The following is a 24568-nucleotide window of genomic DNA, read 5'->3' as shown; positions in this document are numbered from 1 at the left end:
AATGTGATGTTGTTATTATTATTATAAACAAAAAAATAGATCAAACAGCAAAAAAAAAGCTTGCTCGTAACCTTGCAATCACTGCTGTCTTACCTGTGGATGATGCGTTTGTTGCGCAGGTAGTGTAGTGCCAGGGCGATCTCACAGACGTAGAGCTTGACGGTGGACTCGGAGAAGTGCACGTTCTGCTGCAGGTGGTAGCGCAGGTCTCCCCCCAGGAGTAGATCCACCACCATGAACATGTCCTCCTCGTCCTGGAATGAATACCTGGGAGCACACAATCACACGCACACGCACACACACACACACGCACACACACACATGCACGCAAGCACACACGCACACACATGCACATGCACACAACCACATAAATACACACAATTCAGCTTAAGTACTGCACAAAAACTGGCACAAGTAACAAAGGTGAGTATTTAGTTCAGCTGGTGTTCAGCTGATCTGCTGTTGATGTTTCTTGAAATCACACATTCTAACCTCAATAGTCCAAATCAATTACACCGGCATATTATGTCTGAGCACATACTGTATATGTGTGCCTCTTGCATGCTAAATATTTTATAAATAACTCACTGCCTGCCATTAAGTTTTATTGACAGACTTGAGATGTTTCACTCTGAAAGCTATGATAACTTCCTGTTTATGGGTCAGTCACATTTCAGCAGTAGCACACCTTGGGGCGGCGCAACGACAGCCAGTGCCACTGGTGTATGAATTTATTTACGTTTGTTTGTTTTTAGTGGACTATCTAATATTCATTGCAGCATATATCCACCACCAATTACTATTTAATTTATGGGCATTAGATTTCACCATTGCGCCACCTGAGCCTGAGTCTGAGCCGTCTTTGACCCATACTGACACAGAAAGTTACACAGAGCAAAGCAAACATGCAATCGTCTTGGGAGGGTTGGATGATGACACCCCCATCTAACCGGTTATGGCTCCAGGTCCATTCCCTCTTGTACAGATTGCAACAGTACTACCATCAGCCTTGTTTACCCGCACACTTCAAGGACGTTTGAGACATTTGGACGGTACATTGTACACGCGGTGGCAGGGCTGTTTGCGCTCATGCACTGCACTGCACAGAGTGAAAGTGCCATGGTGGTCTCAATTATGCGGAAGTGCCCCTCGGTCCCCTGGGTGTTGATTGATTGATTGACTGGGAAGACTCCAGCGTGTCTGCTCCCTGTAGCTTGACTCCTTTGTGTGTCATCACGGCCAAGAGGATCTGCACTGATTGCTTTGCAATTACTTGCCTCGTAATTGGTCGACGAGTTCATTATTGATGTTGGACTTTAATTTAGGTTGGACATGATGTCACTGATTGATTTTCCTTCTTTTTGGATAATAATGCTTATTGTCTATGCCTTTCTTGAAAGGTTTATTCCACCATATTACTTAGTCTTGCTATGTGCTTAACAGCTGTGTTAGCTTTGTAGATGAGATGACAAATGAGATGACACAATGTCAAATGTGGCAATTCATTTCTATGTACATAGGTTCTGCATATAATACTCCATTTCATTGGTTCACGATCTGAAATTTGGATTAATCATGTATGTATACATTTTCATTCTCGCTGGAGAATGACATTCTTGTGATCGTGTGACTCACAGAAGTGCTTCACGGGATCCGTGCGGACCACTGCACTCAAGAAGCTGAGATAGTCAGATCAAAGAGGGTGGAGTAATAAAGAGGCTTCGAAACCCGCCCACCCAATGCAAAAGTGTGTGCTCAAGTTGGGTCTCCTAAGGGGGTGTTGTCCCCTCCTTCTTCTTCTATTTTTGAGGTGTTTGCACGAGAAGTGCGCTACCGCCATCTACAGTGCTAAGGGGACTCCATTTATTCTCAACCTGAGGACTCCGAAGGTCTCCTAACCGAAGGTCTCCTAAAGGGGCGTTCACCCGACAGAAAGTGGATACCAGAAATTAACTAGAATGACTTATCTCTCTCTAGAGTATCTCTGGTCAGATTTTGCGGTGTACTGGGCAAGATTGCTGGTCGTGGTGCTGAAGTACTGCCACTGTCAAGAAAGGTCTACGCGGTAGACATTCTCCAGCTCAGGAGTACGGGGCGCCACTGAGAGCTCAGGCAATATCTGCACCCGCAGATATGTGTGAGGTCTGAATGGACACCCCCTGGCCGATGATGGTCAGAGAGCAATGGATGGAGTAAGGCGAACTGGAGAGGAGGATAGGGCAGGATGCCTGACAAATCGACCGAACAGCGACCCAAGGGAGGTAGATGGGGTGGTGGTGGGTGCAAGTGAGAAAGTAAATTTCTGACTGGAGACAGGTGAGCAGAGAATAAATGCTCTGTAGTTAATTAAGGGGCGTTCCAAATGTCAGTGTATTGACTTTACACCGAATGATGGCTGAGCGGAGAATGAGATTCAGGTGGATAAATAAGCATGCCTATCTTTTCGTGCTGAATTCGGACGAATGACAGTTGAGCGGAGAATACGATTCTCCCAAACTTTCATTTTTAACAAAACGGGCATTTATTGTCACTGAAAGAAACTAATTACTGAGTGGCCAGCCCAACAAAATAGTTGATATAAAACATTATACAGTACATTGAGAGTATTTAAAATGTCTCATTTTTTCGACACAGCATCTACTACAATCATTTTCAACTTTACAGAAGTATAAGAATTAGGATCAAACTTAGGAAGTCAGAGTAATCTTTTCATACTCCTACTGGGATCCCCATCACATTCCATGGAGCCCCTTTACCAGCCAAGCGTAAAGCAATCCATAGATTCTAGAACAAAGCACTGCCCTACAAAATGCCCACTATGGCACCACTCTGCCAGAGCCAACTGTTCTGTGGCTGCAACAATTATCATACCTCACCCGGATCACGTGCTACTGGCAATGACCTTACCCAGATCCCTTCCATAATCCTAAAAACTCTGTGGCATGGCACTGCTCTGCCAGGTCACCGAAATATTTTTGCTTAGCTCCGTGTTGCAGAAATACCAAACTATCCGTCAAAGGGTCTCCTGTGATAGTGGCAGTGGCAGATTTGTTTGACTTCTCGGTTGCGCAAATCATGGTGACGGAGTAGGGCAATCATCATTAAAGGGGCATATTCATTATCAGAGCGTAAAAAATACACCACACTGGGGGCCACTCTGGTTGTGGAGACAGGAGGACAGAGAAATGAGGTTCATTCACTACTATGTGGTAGCCATCCACCTCCCTGCCAAGAACCAAACACACTATCCACCACCACCCCCACCCCCTCACACCCCCCCTCCCCTCCCCTTCAGACTTCCCATTAGGTGCTGAATTGGGGATGAAATATAGCGAGGCTGGCTGCTTTGTTGGCTTAGACTGTAATTTTATCTTTGTGTGGGTAATGTGTGTGTGTTTGTATGTGGTGCGTGCGTGCGTGCATGCGTGCGTGCGTGCGTGCGTGCGTTGACAGAGTGATGATGGAATTCTTCTTGCATTCTCACAAAACTTCCTTTGAGAATAATGACTGAAAGTGCCCTTGAACAAGGCACCTAACCCCATATTGCACCAGGGATGGTAACCAATATTCTGTAAAATAACTGTAAGTCACTTTGGATTGCACCAGCTAAGTGTACAACAGGTGATGTAATGCTAAAAGTACGACTCCATGCCAAAGCAGTGATCCCAAACTAAAATCAGTGACGGCCAGACAGACAGATGGATGGACTCGCAGACTCACGGCCAGACAAATGGGATCTACTGCGTACATTCTACCAGGAAGTCTCAAATTTGTTTTGTCCAACATCAAACATTCACTAACCAATCAGTCTCTACCATTCTGCAGCAAGTATCTCTCGCATCAGTATCATCTCAAGTTTATCGTCCAATCACAGCATGCAGATATGGGAATTCCCTCTACGTCATTAATGCATCCTTTCTCCCTCAGCCAACAGAACGTCTGCTCATCTTCTTAAAAATCCCTAGTATATGTTCTCTGCTAACTAGCATCAGTCGATTTTGACGCTCCCTTCACCCCTCCAGCCTTGTCACCAGTGGTCCCATCTGTAAAGGGGGCAGGCTACACCCACCTCCATCTCTGATGTAGGATATGCGCTCCTTGGGGGGAGGTGCTGTGGCGCAGCGTGCTAAGTCCCCCACATTTGGGCTCACATTGGGGTTGCACCCAGGTTCGAATCCGGCCTGGGTCATTTCCCATCCCTACCCTGTCTCTCTCTCCACATTCGCTTCCTGTCTGTCTTCACTATCTGAAATAAAGGCAAAAAAGACCATAAAAATGTCTTTTAAAAAAAGGATATGCGCTCCTTTCACAGATTTCATTGTGAAGATGGGAGCCTGCACCAGAGAGATCTTCAGGTTCCACGTCAACAAACTTCATGTACAATCTCAAAGTTAATAAAAGTCAATAATCTTCATTTTGCCTCGAGAGTCTTCATGGGAGAACAGTATGACTCCAGTCTGATACCTACTTTCACTAGGCACTGCTAAACATTTTTTTCTTTCTATGTGCATGTGTTCAGTGGTCTCTCTCTCTCTCTCTCTCTCTCTGGTATACAGTGTGTGTGTGTGTGTGTGTGTGTGTGTGTGTGTGTGTGTGTGTGTGTGTGTGTGTGTGTGTGTGTGTGTGTGTGTGTGTGTGTGTGTGTGTGTGTGTGTGTGTGTGTGTGTGTGTGTGTGTCTGTGTGTGCATGTTTTCACTGTATGCATGTGTGTGTGTAGTACAGTACCCAGGGGGCCCAAAGCAGCGTGTCCTTGCCCGTAAAAAGGGAGCTTCATCTGGCAGACCTGTTCCCTTCCTCATGCTTGAGTGCTGCTGCTCTCCTTCCAAACACCCACACACCCACTCACTCACTCCCACAGTGGAGTCAGTCGATTAAGGGAGAACACTGAAAAAGACTTAAAGCCCCAACTTCAGATGAAGGTGAAGAGGTAGGTATGTGTGTCTGATGGAGAGAGAGAGAGAGAGAGAGAGGCGCAGACAGAGAGAGAGAAACACACAGACAGAGTATGTGTGTGTGTGTGTTTGTTTGTTTGTTTGTTTGTATGTGTGTGTGTGTGTGTGTGTGTGTGTGTGTGTGTGTGTGTGTGTGTGTGTGTGTGTGTGTGTGTGTGTGTGTGTGTGTGTGTGTGTGTGTGTGTGTGTGTGTGTGTGTGTCTGTGTCTGTGTCTGTGTCTGTGTGCAGAAGAGAGAGAGAGAGAGAGAGAGAGGAGTACGAGATACGAGTGGGAGGGATTGAGTAACTGCTTTTCAGTGGAGCGCGCGCACACACACACACACACACACACACACACACACACACACACACACACAGAAAAGCAAACAGTCAAAGAGGTACAGTGAAGGATAAGAGAAGAATAAAGAAGAGACAGATTACGTGATTGTGAGAGACTGTTCTGAGCACCTTTTTGATGATCAAAGCAGCATACTCTCTTGGCTTTAAAGGAAAACCCAAGTTGAGTTCGTGCATGTGTGTGTGAGTGAAAAGTTTTTCTGTTTTTTTTTCCCACGTTTGTGTTTATGATGTGTGTGTATGATTGTGTGCGTGTGAGTGTGAGTGTCTGTGTGTGTGTATTCTCTCTCTCTCTCTCTCTCTCTCTCTCTCTCTCTCTCTCTCTCTCTCTCTCTCTCTCTCTCTCTCTCTCTCTCTCTCTCTCTCTCTCTCTCTCGCCATCTCCCTCACCTCTCTCTTGTGTAAAGTGCTTATGTACTGTACATCAACGGACGTACAGAATATGCGCCTCATAACTAGGAGTACATCCCCTCTTTTTCTCTCTCTTTCCCCCTCTCCGAGGACGTGTTTACCTGTTTAAAGACCCCCCCCCCTCCAGTCTCTAATTAGGATTGAGTCATCTGACCTCATCTGGATGGCGATCAAAAGCAGCCCCCGGCTCCTGCTGCAATAATGACGAAGATCATAAACAAACCTCACACGAAGCCAAATCCTTACAGTTCATCTGCTCCTTTTCCTCTTTTTGCAGAGGCTTTTATGCAAATAATTGACAGGACAGTGTGAGGTGGTGACAGGAAGCGAGTGGGAGAGACAGATGGGGGAGGATCAGGATATGACCTCAGACTGGGATCGAACAAGGGTCTCTCATCTACTCGTTACAAAAAATGGATATTGTTTACAATTGACAATGTTTTTTCACACATGCTGCCTGTAATGCTAATGAATGCACACAAATTGCACACGAATGCAAAAGCTAACCACAAGCTAGAAATGGTCACATTTCAAGTATTGTGACAGGCTCTGTAAAAAAAAAATGAAATGACCTGTCGCTACAAGTCCCCAGATGTGTTTATGCTGAGCCTTGAGTCTTATGCACTAACAACCCAAGAGAGTGTCAAAGGAAGAGCCCAAAGCATTAGCAAGCATTAATAGCCTGTGCCAGAAAGTTTCACTTCACAGTGAGTATACCCCCCCCCCCCCCCCCCCCCCCCTTAATTTCACGTTTTTTTCAAATAAACTTTAAAAAAAAACACACACCCTGCATGTTTCTGTCACTGAGCTTTTTTAAAACCAACACCACTCCCCGTTTATGCCATCATTTTTCAAATAAATTCTAAAAAAATCCTCCCATCCCCTGCATGTTTCTGACAGTGATCCTGGACATGAAAGGAAAATGGGGCCCGAGCGGACTTGAGCCAAAGCTCAAAGCCAAGGAGTTTCTCGTGGCCAGTAAATATATAAAGACCACTGGGCACACAGACCCAGAAGAGAAGAGAAGAAAAGAGAAGAGAGAACCCATTAGGAAGGAGGGATGAGGAGAAAAAAGTGATGGCTTCAGCAACCAATTAGCAAATTGCAAGACACTTTTTTCAGTTAATGCCTCTCCACTCCTCCTCTCCTCCTCTCCTCCTCCTTCTCATTCTCCCGTCTCCAGTGGGACCATCTCGGCGGCGTTTGGCAGCGAGAGTGAGGGAGGCCGGGGGGAGCAAGCGGCCTTTACAAAACTCCTGAGGAGGCACTTTTACAGTACAGTACAGTACAGCCATCCCTCTCCAGGCCAGCTGCTCTATGCAAAATGACCCCCCACCCCACCTCACCCCAACCCCACCTGCACCCATTCTTGTAACTGCTTACATCCTCAAACACCTCCCCCACCATCTCTCACACCCCCACCAAGTGCCTGGTGGTCACTGTATAACTGTTTACATTTTTTGCTTTGTTTGTTTATTTTTTTGGCACCATGACTCCCTCCCACCCCTGATTCTATCCAAAACGCCTCCTCAATGTCTACTCTCCAACGCCACCCCACCATGTATCTGGTGGTCACTGCATAACAAAACATTTATTCATTTTTAATTTTTGCTTTGTTTGTTTATTTTTTTGGCACCATGACTCCCTCCCACCCCCTAACTCTATCCAAAACGCCTCCTCAATGTCTACTCCCCAACGCCACCCCACCATGTACCTGGTGGTCACTGCATGAAAAAAAACGCAAACATTATTTATTTATTTTTACATTTTGCTTTGTTTATTCTTTGGCAGGAGGGTTTTTTTTGCCTGACAGCATCAGTGTCTGCTTTTAGCACAAGCTGTGGCTGCAACCTCTGAGCTCCCTGCTATGCGTGAGGACAGCCAAAGCCTGACAAAGCCTGGCAGGCGTGTGTGTTGGACAAGCTTTAGGCTTTGAAGCAACAATACTGTAAGTAGTTTTTTTTGTATTCAAAATAGTGTTCCCGTCAGGCGTCAAGTCATTTATGCGGTCCGTCGACTTTCATCAACAAGACACTCGCAAATTTCGCTTTGCAAACTCACAGTAATCATTTCAGCTGAAAAGGGACTTCAATCGCCTGGCATACTAAAGCCTCAGTAGGTAGTTTTTCTATATTATTTTCCAACAGATGGAGGACTGTGCATGCAAACTTCCGAGAGATATCTCTTCCGAAATGATGTACAAACTCGGTTTGTCCTCATCTATGCAGATAACACCATTTGATTGAGGATACACACACACACACACACACACACACACACACACACACACACACACACACACACACACACACACACACACACACACACACACACACACACACACACACACACTCGATGTGAACAGCACATCTACTGTATAAAGCAGATTCCACACACTATTGTGAGCCTAATCAATTCCCCATTAGTCATTGGACTGGCAGATGGCATCAGTCAAAATGGACACGCACACATGCACGCACACACACACGCACACACAGGCATATGCTTGGCCAAGCACACATACTGTACATAAAGACATGGACACTTACAGTACACACACTCTTGGGGCACACAGCCAATTATGAATGTAAGTGTGCACACACACACACACACACACACACACACACACACACACACACACACACAGGCATATGCTTGGCCAAGCACACATACTGTACATAAAGACATGGACACTTACAGTACACACACAGTCTTGGGGCACACAGCCAATTGTGAATGTAAGTGTGCACACACACACACACACACACACACACACACACACACACACACACACACACACACACACACACACACACACACACACGGACACACGGACACACGGACACACGGACACACGGACACACAAACGCAAAAAGAACTTCTGCCACAGCTCTCTGGTCAAAACTCCTCTCCCCCCCTCCCTCCTTTGTCCTCTCGTTAAGTACCATAGCTGTGGATGACACTCTCTCTCCTCCGCACCGCACTCTCCAAAAGCATTCCCAGGCTGAGCCATGTAGCAGCGGCCGTGCGTAATTCATTTTTCATCCGGCTGCCGGTAGCTTCTCTCGATTATACATAGGGAGGCCTAAATACGTAATGCGGAAACGTCAGGCGGAATCTGAATCAAGCACACAGGGCAGCTGCTTGTGGAAAACGAGACAGCAAGGCATTGGTGAAGCGTACCGTAGCAGTTGAGCTTTGATATTAGAAAAAGAAGCATCCGTGTGAAGTAAGAGAAACAATACAAACACGTAGAGAAACACACACACACCGACGCAATGCATGCACACACACACGCGCGCACACGGATGGACGGACACACGCACGGAAGTACGAACGCACGCACGCATTCACACAGGTTGTTCTTAAAATGATTACAATAATGGTCTTTGTCAACCATCCAAGTTTTTTGGGGGGGTCGTTGTAATTTCTCATGAGCTGCATGTTCAAGCAGACGTATCACTGTAAATCTGTACCCGGTTATCTGAGATCCCATTTCCAGTAATATGGTTTACCAAACATCAGGCCAGGACTGAGAAAAGCTTTTAGATAAATAGGGGAACATTTTCAAGTTCCAAAAGGAGGTCCAGATAATTTTGATTATCTTTTCATAGTGACTGAAATGAATGAATGAAATGAGTGAATGAATGAATGAATGAATGAATGAATGAATGAATGAATGAATGAATGAATGAATGAATGAATGAATGAATGAATGAATGAAAGAATGAATGAATGAATGACTCAAAATCTTCCCAGGCAACTATAACCCCTCCACTTTTCCCAATCCTTTTTGCACGTGAGCAAGAGAAGACACAATACGTTCACACTTTTTCTGTAGGCCTGCTTTACCGTCCATGCTCAAGGATGAAAGAAACAGCATACTCTTGCCAATGTCAGGTCTAATTACAACAAACAACGCTTCGGCCTGCGTGGCCTTTCTTCAGTGTTTCCGCCTTTACTTCCCCGTTCAGCCGTAAACTCTTGACCTCACATCCACTCTAAGCAGAAACAGAGCATTGTCAATCTATACATTTACTCATGCATTAAATCCACTAATGCTGATTTCACACTAGCCTCAAGTGCTAGTAGTGACAGCTTTATAAATCTTTACCTAGCCTTACAAATGGACCACGAGCTGGTTTTTCAACCTTTGCCTCTGCTGAAACATTCTAGTCTCTAAACCTAATTTCACAGTGTAACGTCCGGCGTAAGCACATAGCCTGGTGAAGCAGCTCACTTTCCCAAGTCAGCTGATGCTTAAATGAGTCGTTAATTGTTAAACAAAGACTATCCTGGCGACTTCAGCAGAATGTGGACAGAAAACCCCACTTGCAGAACCTTGACAGATGTCCCTACAGGAACACTGCGATGAGCAAGTCAAGTCAATATACAAGTCAACTTTTATTGTCAGTTTCTTCATATGCACAGGTCATACAAGGAATTTGAAATTACACTTCTTTCTCTACACCATGAAAAGACATAGACACACACAGAACTGACATTTACAGAGCAGGATTGACTTACAAAACCTTGCCCTTGGAAAGTAAACGTTACGTTCCTCAGTCAGTAGTCGATCACGTTTGAACAACGTCAGTTGTTCTGTTTAGGAATCCACACAGGGTCCAAGTGTCCTAGTGTCTCCCTTTTGAACTTCCATAGAGTCTACATCTCCAAGAAGAAAAGACATCCCAATACTGAAAAGCCAGAGCCTCTGAGGGGAAAGACGCCCTAAAGGGAAAGTTTTTACCTACTTTTTGTTTTTAACCAAGCTAATCCAAGCTCCCCTCTCAGCATTTCGTGTATAAGTGTATTAAGCTCCAGGTTTGGATGTCAAATCTGCACTGAAGGCCTTAAGGATGGACTCTCCTCAGAGCCAGCAGAACCAGAAGTATTATTATCAACACATACACAGGCCCCCATCTTATGGCAGCCTCCATTGTGAACTGGCATGCGGAGGTTGGCACTGCCAGCGTGTCTCAAGAGTAATGTGCCTGGGGTGGTAAAGAGGGGTGCCACTGCCACTGCCAGGCCCTTGTTGACGGAGGGGGGGGGGGGGGTATAAACACGGTGTTGTGAGGAGGGGCAAGACACTGGCAGCCAATAACGGGAGCTAATTTTTTGACCGACAGCGGTTTCCAACAATCAGAGGTTGAGTTGTGTGCAGCCAGGGTCACGCATCCAGGGGAAAACAAAAAATTAAGAACCCATGTATTGATTGGAGGTCCCTTTCAGAGGATTTTGTGCTTCGGCTCAGTCAAAGCTCTCAGCAAGCTTGCACAGTAAAAATTTACAAGGATTTCAGAGTAATTTACTGTGAAATCTCACAGTTAATTACTCTGATGTTCTGGTACACTATGCTACTGTGATGGTCACACGGCACACAGCAAATTAGTCTGAAATCATTGTATCACTTGCCATTTCTCACCTAACTTGCACATCACAGTATTTTACTGTGCTCTTCAAGGATAACCAGCATGACAAAGTGATAAACTAGGAAACATCACAGTAAACTACTGTGTGGGCGGAGCATCTATTAAATTATTAGTGCATTGGGGCACAACTTCAGTCAAAGACAGGTTGGGCTCTTCATTACAATCACACCTTTCATTGACATTTTCGGCAAATTATTTCATTCTTAATGTCTTGTGGTATACATGTATACACCCATCATCAGTTGACTACTTTATCCCCACTCTCTGTCAAGTAACAGAAGAATGAGCTTATATATATTGGGAGATATACATGACCATCTTCATGATGGTGGGAATATGGTAATTTTTCTTGTGTACCACTTTAAATAGTACAACCCCTACAATAAACACAGAATATAACAAGGAGTAATATTTTGAAGCACACTTAATATATTCCTTCTAGATAAATGGCTCTCCATAAGTGCATTGCATGATGGGACACGATCTGAAGCACGTATGTCCTAAGCCCCTCCCCCTCAGGTTGCACATATTGACATGAGGAAGTGAGAAAAAAGATGACCAAGCATGGGAAGACATGTAGCAAACAAGAAGTTGATGACTAAATGTCGATGAACTCTCTGAAGGCCCAGATTGCGCTATATGGCAGTCTTGGCCTAATGGTTAGGGAGGTGGACTTAAGTTCAGAGGGTTGCAGGTTCAAATCCCTCCGAACCCTACATTGCCCTAGGGACAGCAACCATTGTTGTATATTTGTATATCACTTTGAGTAAAGGCGTCAGCCCTCAACCCAACTGACATGCCTTCCCATTGAACTTTCGCCCACTTCAAGTGTTTAACAATATCTTACTGTGAACTCACAGGGAGTTACTGGCTACTAATTGCATTCATTTCACAGTAACATACTGTGACATTCTGCCATAATTTGTTACTGTGAAATCCAGAGAGACTTTTCGTCATATCACAGTTAACTACTGTGCGGTTATAACAGGTGTTTTCTTCGTCTAGGCCATGATTGGGTGCATTATGTGGCTGCCTTGGCCTAATGGTTAGGGAGGTGGACTTAAGATCAGAGAGTTGCAGGTTCTAATCCCTCCTAACCCGGAATTACCCTAGGGACAGTAACCAATGTTGCATATCTGTATGTCACTTTAGGTTGCTCCTGGCCATGATGGAGTGTAATTGCTTATTGTCAGGCCTAATTAGAAGAAGGTCTATGATTGGAAATGTTGCTGGTTCTGTTTCCAATAAATGAAGTTGCAACCAATGTGCTACACAAACACTTTTTTAAGTTGGCACCTGCTAATGCCTTTGTCTTGGATGTGCACGCCAAAACTCCAGCATCCAATTTTAAATCAGAATATTGCCACCTAGTAAAAAAAATAGGCTATCTTGTGAAGTGCCATTGCACAATTGAAAGTCAAATGCTTGACATGATTGACATTGCCTACCATCAACCAGGAACAATGGTAGTGCCCAATCAATCTGTCAATTAGTACCTGCCCTCACTTGAGTATATATGACTGTTACAAGTTCATTGAATTACTTCCTGCAGCTGCCACATGCCTGATTACTCTGGTCACATGGTTAACTTTCACCTCTATATAAACTCAGACTGTCACAATGCTTGAGTTGCTTGCCTAAATGACTGGTTCGCTGGCTCTCTGTCCGGCTTGTTGGTTAGTGAGCTAACTGACCGACCAACTGACTGTTTGTTGGCCAGCTGGTTGGCTGGCTAACTGACTCTTTTGGTTGACTGTATGGCTGGTTTGTTAGCTGGCTAGCCATACAACTGACTTGTTTGTTGGTTAGTTGGCTGACTAACTGAGTGTTAGTTGGTTAGCCGGCTCTTTGGCTGGCTAGCTGACAACTGACTCTTTTGGTTGGCTGGTGGACTGGTTTGTTGGCTGGCTTGCTATTTAGTTGGTAGTGAGTATTGTGGTAGCAGGTACCCTTTTTGGTGTGTTGCTTACTTGATTAAGAAATTTCAGGATTGTCTAATTATGCTCAACTACAGTATTCTATGCACACTGGTTAATGTACTCTCATCCAGGAGATAGCAATTATTAAGTGGTAATAATATTGCACATACTGCAGAATCTTGAATTTCTCTGTGGTTATGGATATTTTGGATGTTGGATAGTATGGACAATTGGATAGTATGGATAGTTTTAGTCTATCAATACAAGAGAACAGTGTGATGGACTGGTTCCCTGCCACAGTTGTCTCAGTCATGGTGGGGAATGGGAGGTTCCAAAATAACATGGTAGCTACCTCTTTTGTGGTGATGAATGGAGGGGCGGGATCATGGTAGTGTGGGTAGGGTGACAGTAACTTACTGTGGTGTGGCCACAGTAAACTACTGTGAGAAGATCACAGTAAACTGTGAGGATGGCCACAGGGAATTACTGGCTACTAATTGCATTCATTTCACAGTAGTTTACTGTGACATCACGGGAATATTTTTTACTGTGTGGCCAGTGCTGCTGCTGCTGCTGCTGCTGCTGCTGCTGCTGCGCTGCTGATGCCTGCTCTGTCCTGGCATAATGACTACCAAAGCCACCTCTATCCCGATGCCAACCTCCATGCCAGTCCGGGCAAAGCACTTTACTACCTGGCACTGCTCTTACACCCTGCCTGCCATCCTGGTGCAGGAAATGAGGCACAGCAGCCCTCACCGCGGTGGCACTGACTACCCCCCGTTGGAGAACCTACTGTATCTCTCTCTTCTCTCTCTCCCTCACACACACACGCACGCATGCATGCACGTATGCACACACACACACACACACACACACACACACACACACACACACACACACACACACACACACACACACACACACACACACACACACACACACACACACACACACACACACACACAAATGCATGTACACCCACTCAACAGACATTCATGTACACATTAGGATGCACAAGCACGCACACAGTCATTACAGCATACTGTATGCGCACACATGACCAACAGACACAAATACACGCACACACGTATGCATGGACACACACACACACACACACACACACACACACACACACACAGACACACACACACACACACACACACACACACACACACACACACACACACACACACACACACACACACACACACACACACACACACACACACACACACACACACACACACACACACACAACAAACCCTTGAAAACACGGGTCAGTATTTTGTTACTGTTGAGACAGGTTATATGGATCTTTTTAAATGTTGACTATTTCAAGGGTTTACATGTTTTTTTTCTTGAAGATTGTTTTTGGTGTTGGGCTGAAGGAGAACCGACTGAGCATGAAAGAGAATAAACACACAGGAAAAAGAGTGGGAGAGAAGACGAAACCAGGCAGGGTGAAAAAAAGATCAAGATCTGCAGAAGGGAAAAGAAGTCACAAAAACAGAAAAATCACAAGCACTATTCAGTTGAAGGAACTCTTTTAATCGCCTTTAAAAAAACGTTTTGCAGTTGGCACTATTCTTCAAAGTGAGTGTAATAGCATTGTAAAACAGGGTCTCAAGCACGCATCTTTGTCTTTTGCTTTCAAGCTTCCCATATACCCAATGTACAGAGCCTCGAAATGTACACTGTTCATCAGTGGAACTCCTACTATTGATTGAGAAGGCTTTAACACCATAACCCTACACTACTAGGATATCATAAAGAGTCTGTAGCCTTTTACTGCAGATGGGCCTGTCGACGGGCCTATTCGGTCTTTGCTGCAAACAGTCAACTACATCATAACAACGTTGCTATGACAATACAGAGAGTCTTAAGTAAACAATTTAGAAGTGGCCATTACCATTTCGGTGACAATAATTTCAGAGACATAAGAAGATAGGAGGAAGTTAGACAGATTGATAGAGAGAGGGGACAGAGACAGAAAAAGAGTGAAATAAAAAGAGTTGTACATGCAGTGCATTGAGGATGAGAGAGAAATGTGTGTGTGTGTGTGTGTGTGTGGGATGGTACACCAGTATGGAGAAAGAGAGAAAAATAGAAAGAGAGAGGAGATAATGGAGAGATATAGAAAGGGAGGGAGGAAAATGGAAAGCAGGTGATAGGAAGTATAGCGTGAAACAGAGAGACAGAGTGATGAAACAGACAGAGAAAAGGAATGAGATAGGGAGATAGGGAGAGAGATAAAGAAAAGAGAGAAAGGGGAGGGAAAGATGGTAAGAGGAAAGATGGAGATGAGGGTCTACCTGTCTGTCGCAGAAAGATAGAAGAAAAGAGTGGCAGAAAGAGAGAGAGGGTGAAATAGAGAAAGAGTGCAATTAAAAAACATAGAGGGAAGGAAAGATGGAAAGAGAAAAGAATTAAGCAAATGAGGGTCTGTCTGTCCTGTCTGTCACAACGCTAGAGAGCCGAAGGAGTTGGTGCAGCAGCAGGGAATCTCTCTCTCTCTCTCTCTCTCTCTCTCTCTCTCTCTCTCTCTCTCTCTCTCTCTCTCTCTCTCTTCCCGTCTCCTCTCGTCTCTACCGCTGACCTTGAAGCCCTCAGTTAGGACAATCATAAGCTGCTGTCCGGCACTCTGCCCAGCTGACCACAGCACATCTCACGTAGGGCTGGGTGGGTATAAGGGAGGGTGTGTGTGTGTGTGTGTGTGTGTGTGTGTGTGTGTGTGTGTGTGTGTGTGTGTGTGTGTGTGTGTGTGTGTGTGTGTGTGTGTGTGTGTGCGTGTGCGTGTGTAGGTGTGAATATGCGTGTGTGTCTGTGTGCGTGTGTGTCTGTGTGCGTGTGCGTGCGTGCGTGCGTGAGTGTGTTTGTGAGTGTGCGCTTGTGTGTGTATGTGTGTGTGTGTGCGTCTGTGCGTCTGTGCGTGTGTGTGTGTGTGCGTGTGTGTGTGTGTGTGTGTGTGTGTAGTGGTTGGCGCATGGGGGGTCTGCATACTCTGCCCCTGTGCTGTGTAAAGTGCTGCCAAAGGCATTAACATTCAGCAGGGGCTTTTGTATCGAGTTGTTTTTACCGCTCTCCACACCCCCAGCCTGCTCCCACGCCCACCCCTGTGGCAAACAGTATTTTGTCTGATCGGGCCTTTCTACATTTCCTCCATACCAATCCTCCACACATACAGTACCCACCCCACCCTCAGAAAACCACCCCCACACACCACCCTTCACCCCCTAGCCCTCCGCCACGGGACAATTCTGCTTATTGTTCTCAAAAAAGTGCAATTAAAAGATTGCTATTGATTGGGACGTACACTACAGTGGATGGAGTCCTTTGACGTCCTTCTCGTCCGTCCACCAAGATAAAGGGCCCCCTCCCTCTGACACAGCGAAAGGCAAGCTAGTAGATGCACTAAAACTTTCACTAACATTGACGAAATTGGGGTGGGGTATAGAGTGAGAGGGATATGGGAGTTGGGTTTCCAATCATTGGAGGAAGGCAATAGATACACAGAACTTTCACTGACAACTCAGAATTGGTATGTGTTGAGAGGAGATGGGACGAGGTTAGGCAATGTCAGTTATATGAAAGATAGTTATGTTTATGATGATGATTATTATTATGTAAATGTATCGTTTCTTCCTCATGAATCATCCTCACCGCATTTTCACTGACGTCCGGTGGTTATCAAACATTTACTCTCAATGTTATCAAAGGAGGTGTGGTGGGCTGAGCAAGGAGGCATAGGTAGAGTACTAGAGGTTTGGATGGAGTGGGGTGGGGTTAGGCCAGTGATTCTCAAAGTGTGGTCCGGGGACCACTTGTGGTCCGCAATAGAGCTCAGGTGGTCCTCGAGGGGATTTCTACTTCTCCAAGACAAGCTAGCTGTATGCTATATTTGTTACATTATTACAAAGCTAAACATAGTCGAAGTCTTATTTTCACCACAATAAGTCAGGCTTGTAATGGTAAAAAAATAAGTGGTCTGTATCCAAATTAGCAGTCTCAAATTAGCACCTGTCAACTGTCAATTCATTTGAAGATTTTTGGAAGGACAAAGTGGTTCTCGGTCTGAAAGAGTTTGAGAAACACTGGGTTAGGTAAGGAATCGTCTTCTTCCTCGCAAACTCTTCCTCACAGAAATCAAAGCGAACAGATTTGTGCAGACACTGCCAAGACACCCCCCCCCCCCCCCCCACACACACACGCACACACACACAACTCCCCCCTCCTCCTTACAGTGAAGAGAGAAGTACTTGTGAATGAAAACCACGAGGGCATGGGGGTGAATAAGAGGTTGAATGTTGAATTACAAGTCCTGTACCCCCAACACCACCCCCACATCACCAACAGCCAACCACCATCCCTGTTAAACGCTTGCTTGCTAAGTCAAATTCTCGGTGGGGGGTTATTAATCTTAGTCTGAGTGCCTGTCAGGTCGACTTACTCAGGGTCTCTGAGTCTGCAGCTCACAGGTGAAACCCAGAGGTGAAGCGGGAAGTGTTTCACTGGGTTTAGAGGGTAGTAGCTCACGGGGTTTAGAAAAGTAGGAGAAACACTTTCAAATACGCCGCCTATAAAAACATATTGTGGTAACAGCCTGGCGCTGACATCATGACGTCATGAAGACACAACTATTAAGATGTTATGGTAGGGGCAGGCAGTGCACAGGCAGACAGCACACTTTACATGTCCACACCACACGGAGAAACCGCCTAACCTCTAACCTATAAAGGTCAAGGTCAGGGGTCACAGTCAGAAGAGGCCCAGATTGCACTTTCCTTCAGAGACGCGAGCCTCGCGTGCTAGGTCGGCTAAGCTAGCACTGGACAGAAGCCTGCTGAGGAATTGTTTAAGACTGACCAGATGCTAATGAACTGTCTCACGCCGTGTGTGGAGTATATGGATCCTTTGAGATTGTATCCTACGTACTGCTACTCCTACTCCTACTTGTTTCCAGGCTTTTACACATGTGGACATCGCGAACACAACTAACTTTAAACAATTAACTTACAATAACAAACACACCAACACGTGCGTGCACACAAACGCATGCACTCACACATGCACTCACGCATGCACTCACGCATGCACTCACGCATGCACTCACTCACGCACGCACGCACGCACGCACGCACACACACCTCACACTTCAAAGCTCTTACCAGAAGTTGACGAGGAAGGGGTGTTCCAGGTTCTGCATGATCTGCAACTCCTTGAAGACGTTGCGCACCTCGTTCCTCTCCACACACTTCAGCTTGTTCATGTACTTCATAGCATACATCTTCTTCGTGTCCTTCTTCTGGACAATGCAGACCTGAAACCCGGAGAGTATAGCCATGATCAATTGGGGTGGGCAAGCTAAGGCCAAATGCCGGTGGCCAAAAGCATGCTGTTTCATGCAATAACTTAACATTAACAGTAAATATCATATAACCATGATGCCAGTTGTGCCAGTTTTCAGATCTCTTTTTTCACTTGAAACTGGGAGGCATAATGTACACCGTTCCGCCAGTGGAACGCTGTAAAAGTAAAATGACTTTACTACCACAGTATGACACCACTACGACATTACACGGGGCGTTTGGTAATACATTACAACTTGGTCATTGCCATTCTAGTAACAGCCAATGTATAAGAGGGGCCATTAACAGATTAAAAAAGGGGTGCTCGTCATTTTTAATTGGTTTCTTGGAAGCTCAGATTTGGACGGACATTATGATTTATAATTGTTAGTATACATTATCACATCCGCGCCAAATAGAAAAGTTTTGCCCACTCTGCAATAGGCTTTCTGGGCGGTTCCTTTGCTCAAGTTCCAGCTCTCTCATTTGCCTACTTTAGAGTATCATCAATCATGACATTCTTTCATTCATTCATTCATCTACACTGCCGTTCGCTGTGGTGGGTAAGGTTGTCATAAATATATAAGTGATTGTGTGTGTGTCAGTCATATTTGCTATTAAACAGGCAGCGTATAAATAATTCTGCCGTGAAATGATGTCCTGATGGATAAATTGACCCGCTGTCAACACACTGCACAGCGCATTACACTGCTGGAAACTGTAGTACAGGCGTGTTATTAGCAGAATGGGCTTGCTGTGTTTGCGTGATTTAATCAGATTGAAATGAAATGAAAGAAATAAAATGAAATAAAAAGATTGATGATGCCTACCTTCCCAAAGCTCCCCTTCCCAATGGCTCTGAGGATCTGGAAGTGGTCAAAGTTGACTGTAAACAAAACACACCAGGGAATTATAGTTAATTATGAGTCATATGTGAACTGTGCATCAGCTTCTTCTCTCTTGTCATGTCACGAGGACTACCTAATTGAGGTCTACTTGAGGAAGAAACCCTTTGATCAGGGATGAAAATCAAACGCAGAATGAAAAAAACACACAAACGAATAAAAAATGGAACAAAAGGTTGCTGATGTCATTTCCTGTATAGCCCTGGGGACAAGCAAGTCTTTTTTATTTATTAAAAAAGAGACAGGAGGGAAACCCCTCCTGGAACTGTAAACCAAGAAAGAAAATTTAAAAGAGATAGGAAACAGAAAATGGGTTTCTTTTGTACTGACGTTCAGTGGCTTCACGCTCGTTGCCTTCTCCAACCTCTACAACAGCGTCTCGAATGCAGCATGACCCGCTGCTGAACCAAATCCAACTCATTTCAAAACACATTTATCTCAGACGTGCTCCGCGCACCGTACGCTCAAAAGGTGACGGTGTGTACAGAAGGAGGGAACAAGGCAGAATAAAAGAGAGATAGTGAGATAGACATGTAGAGTGTGTGGAAGAGAAAGAGGGGCAGAGGGTCTCAAGGACAATGAAAGACTATTTTGGCATTGGCAAGGGGATGATAAGAACAAAAATGAAACGCAAGGGGAAAGAGGCCAGACACAGAGTAGGCAGACGAAGAAAGAGATACTCAAGGTAAGAAAAATATAGACAAAGACAGAGAAAGAGAAAGAGAGAGAGAGAGAGAGAGAGAGAGAGAGAGAGAGAGAGAGAGAGAGTGGGAGAGGAAAAATATGATTGAGAAATACAGAGACAGAGAAGGGAAAAAAGAAACAGAGAAAAAAAGAAGGAAAGCGGAAAAAAGGGGGATAGAGGGAGAGAGAGATGGGGGGAGAAATGCAGAGAGGAAGCAGGATGTTCAGTCGACTTTCCATCTAATCATCCATCCATCCACGGTTCCTGGTGACCCCTGGGGAATTCAAACTGGTGGGGGGCAGCCCAGATGATCACCCCTTTTCAGACAGACAATGACCCTGTCTCTCTCTATCTCTGACTGATTACGATGGAGGAACTATCTCTATCTTCTGTCTCTCTCTCTCTCTCTCTCCGTCTCTCCCTCTCTCTCTCTCTCTCTCAGTCTCTCTCTCTCTCTCCTACGTTGGAGGAACCATCTCTCTCTTCTGTCTCTCTCTGTCTCTCTCACTCTCTCTCTCTTTCTCTTTCTCTCTCTCTCTCTCTTACACACACACACACAGACAGACAGACAGACAGACAGACAGACAGACAGACACAGGCACAGGCACAGGCACAGGCACAGGCACAGGCACAGGCACAGGCACAGGCACAGGCACAGGCACACGCACACACACACACACCCACGGCTCTCTGTGTGCCCTGTTCTCTTCTTGGGTGCTGCATCCCCGGTGGCAGGTGGCAGGTGGCGGCGGGGCTGCTCCTGTGGACATGCTCAATCTGACAGGTGACCTTAAGCATGCTCTCATCCTTTCATCCACCTCCTGCCTCCTCCCCTGGACACTCGGAAACATGCAAATATAGTAAGGCTGGAAAGATACACCCAACTCTCGATTCGGTTCATATCACCCCACGATTTGTGAAATCTACGAGAACTATGAGAGGATGTGGATGTTTTCTGGACTGAAAGGTAACAAAACTTCAAACCGTATCACGATACTGCCTCCTTGCATCACGATACAGTATTTTGACTCTGTGTATCATCGCGATTTCTCTGTTCGATACAATATCGTCACAGCCCTAAAACATACTATATACATGTACAGTATGTTTATATAATTTCCCCCACGACGGACTTTAAATGAAAAAAAAAGGAATTGGTGATAATTAGTAACTCTCGCACACTATGAATCATGGATTCCCTGATGGGCAGTGTGTGGTAGTGCTTATTGAATTTCCTCAAGTCATTCTCATCACAGTCACCTGTCTTCATTGGAAATTCGTTAGCAAGATTACATAAACATACTGAACGCCATACTAACATATAAACATACTAACGCCATAGTTCTGCCATCTGGTTTCACTGAACTGGAAACCGAGTAATGACAATAAAAGACTTGAAGCCACCGAGCCTTTCTCTTATTTATTTAGCCTGCTTCTATGACCCACTTGGACATGTGTTTGCACTTTCAGAGAGCAGAAATGAGTTTATGACAGCATGTGTATCTGAGTCTCCTGGGTATTTAAAGGTTAAAGTGATCTGTGATTGGCTCTTAGCCACTTCCATTGTTTACGAAAGGGAGGGGGAATTCTTGAAGGCAATCATAAGGCCTTGGTTACACATATGTTTTTTAAAAATACATTTTTATATCGGTTTACATATTTTGATCCCATTCACATGATCTGTGGATCAACATTGTGGCAGGTGCGTTTTAGAAAACTGATTTTAAAATTAGGGAGCAAGAGCCCTGTTTACGTCTAAACAAGAGGCCCAAATGGAAGCATTCACATATCAATAATCATGGTCTAACATGACATCACTTCCTCTCTCTCTTCCCTTCCATAGGAGAAGGCTACTCACCTTCTGCTCCCTAAGGGAGGATAGCACAGTGATAATAATAAACAATATAATACAGCCCAGCGGCTGTCTGGGTACAACGAAAACAAGTTCAAAGGCCACCACATCAAGCACACAGATACAGACACAGACACATATACCGACTCTCCCCCCAGAACTCTCTCTCTCTCTCTCTCTCTCTCTCTCTCTCTCTCTCTCTCTCTCTCTCTCTCTCTCTTTCAGAGAGAAAGAAAGAGAGAGAAAGAGAGAGAGGGAGAGACAGCCAGGCAGATAGAGTGAAAGAGAGAGAGAGAGGGAGAGAGAAGGGGACACTCCCGGGGGGTTGCCATGCCAACAGAAACAGAATCGGCCTCATCTGTCTCGGGTCAAATGTGAATAAGGCATGACATGCTGAGGACCTGCCTGCGCTCCTCACTGAGCGAGATTGAACAGGACACACTACAGGATGTAGTCCACTGCTACTGAGGTTTAAGAGCCCGCGGATGAGAGATCACCCAGCAAACAGTGCCCTTTGGTCAAGTGAAGACAAGTCAAATTTATTTATGTAACACAGCATGTCATATGGTAACATACAGACTCAATGCGCTTTAAAGGTAGAGTATGACATTTTTTATGCATAAAAAGGTGGCTTTTCAGCGATTTCCAGTAAAAGACATCTTAAGCTGCAACATTTGCTGTACGTTGGTCAGACCAGTGAATATTAGTTTATTACTGAGTGAATATAAGTGAAAAGATCAAATTTGGGAATGGGCAGCATAGTTGCAATGGGCAGCACAGTTGCAATGAGCAGAGTAGTTGCAATGCCTGTTCACCATCGCATACTCTACCTTTACATAAGAAAGGAGCAGAAGATAAAAATGAAATCAGAGTAAATCGAGCACTAATAAAAAAAAGCTATAACAGATTTGACGGTGAACATGTGTTATGTAGGTCCCACCGTTGCTTACTGGTAGGGCACTCGTCTAATACGCGGCCAACCCGGGTTCGATTCCGGCCCGGGTCCTTTGCCGACCCTTCCCCGTCTCTCTCTCCCAACGTTTCCTGTCTCTCTCTCTCAAACTATCACTAATAAAGTCTAAAAAAAGACCAAAACAATATACTAAAAAAAGTGTTATGTAAAACAATTTCAGCAATGGATCATGGGATTACTGGTGAACAGGCTCACTGTTTGCTGAATAAGCTCGAGAACATCAAAATAACATTTCTGGGATTGACACTGACATTTCCGGGAGTCTTAAGTAGATTAGGATGTGGTCTGTCATTAACATCTCGGTAACAATCTTATAATAAGAGACACTGTATGAAAGGGTTAATGCCACCTTTCTCATGGCAGCCCCTGGTGACGCACGCTTGAGAGGTGTAAGTAATGGTTACATGACATGACATTTTCACAACAACGGATGAAGGCATGAACCACATATGAAAAATAGCAGCTGAACAAATATGAGAGAAGGGAGGATCTGAGACAGAGTTGGCCCAAGAGGTGTCCCATACGTTTCAATGCACTCATTATTTTAGACCGAGTGAGGAATATGACAAAAAAATCAGGTTGCTGACATGTGCAGACCACTCTTTAGTTAATGCCATGTCCTTTCCTAGCCTGATCTTGCCATCCGTAAACTTCTGCTTGAGTCACATTTTCTGGGAGGAGATTACTCCTGTTGCCAGACAACATGATGACCAATCAGCGAACATCCATGACACAGTGAGTTGGGGGGGGGGGGGGATTACATGTCCTGAACAAACATTACCCCTCCCGCCCACCCCTCACTGTTTCTTAACTCGGTAATTACAGACCCTGTGTATGAATTAAATGAATTACTATGAGGATGTGATGATAAAAGGCATGACTTTCCCCCCATTGGACCAACTTCAAAACACTGATTAGCCTTTTTCACTGGTGACCAAATCCCTTTGTCCTCCGAGAGGCTGGTGTCTTGGAGTCCAAACGAGCCAGTCATTTTATTTGCATTTTAATTGCTGCGATAATCAAAAAGATCCCTGTTTGTTTTCAAAGCTCCCCCCGGCCTCATTTGTGCAAGCACTCATGATTATCTAATAAAACTATCAGTCTTATTGATGTGGTGAGTAACTGCATGTAAATGGTTGGCTAACAACACATCACTCCCAATTACCATGGCAATGGGGCAATAAACTTGGGGTGTGCCACAATGAGACATACCAATAAATCTCTAATCGCTACGATCATCAATCTCTGATGTACGGGCAACAACAAAAATGAATGTGTTTGGAATGGAAATATTTGTACCTATGGATGGAAATTAGATTGTAAACTGAGCATTGCAGTTTATGATCTAATCTTGAGTAGGCCTACGCTACTCATAACAAATACATGGCTAACAATTGAGCCATTCCAGTTAACTTTTTTTGATGTGTTAAACTAGGGAGAAGACCATGACTGTATAAATGGTGCAATTTCATGTCTCAAGTTTGAATCAAATACATTTTGCTCATGGCATTAATTCACTGTTACCACACTACCAATTGGGTAGAATCATTACCTGAAGGAAGCAGGCTTTTCATTCGTTTCAGACACTCTGATCTTTGTATGGTTGTAATATCTGAGTGTTATCGTCCAGAAAATAATAAAAGGGGAGCAGTCTCAGAAAAAAGAGCAGCAGTCGCAGAGATGACAGTGTACTAGATGAGAACAGCTCTCAGATGACAACAACTCTCCAAGAAAACCAAGTCAAACGCGTCAT

The 24568-nt window shown here is 44.8% G+C and overlaps 1 protein-coding gene across 1 annotated transcript in view; it reads right to left on the bottom strand.

Annotated features, from left to right (window-relative positions):
• The window catches only part of stk32a (serine/threonine kinase 32A), an 81629-nt gene that overhangs the window by 55704 nt on the left and 1357 nt on the right, over nucleotides 1-24568 (bottom strand). The window contains exons 3-5 of the mRNA XM_063202602.1: nucleotides 19231-19286; nucleotides 18221-18372; nucleotides 94-267 (exon numbers count right to left, since the gene is read on the bottom strand). Coding sequence (XP_063058672.1) covers nucleotides 94-267; nucleotides 18221-18372; nucleotides 19231-19286 — 382 coding nt within the window. The remainder of the gene's footprint in view (nucleotides 1-93; nucleotides 268-18220; nucleotides 18373-19230; nucleotides 19287-24568) is intronic.

This window comes from Engraulis encrasicolus, chromosome 7, assembly GCF_034702125.1.
Source record: "Engraulis encrasicolus isolate BLACKSEA-1 chromosome 7, IST_EnEncr_1.0, whole genome shotgun sequence".
Taxonomy (NCBI): Eukaryota; Metazoa; Chordata; class Actinopteri; order Clupeiformes; family Engraulidae; genus Engraulis; species Engraulis encrasicolus.
The sequence above is the reverse complement of the archived record's forward strand: the minus strand, read 5'-3'. Positions and strand labels throughout refer to the sequence as shown.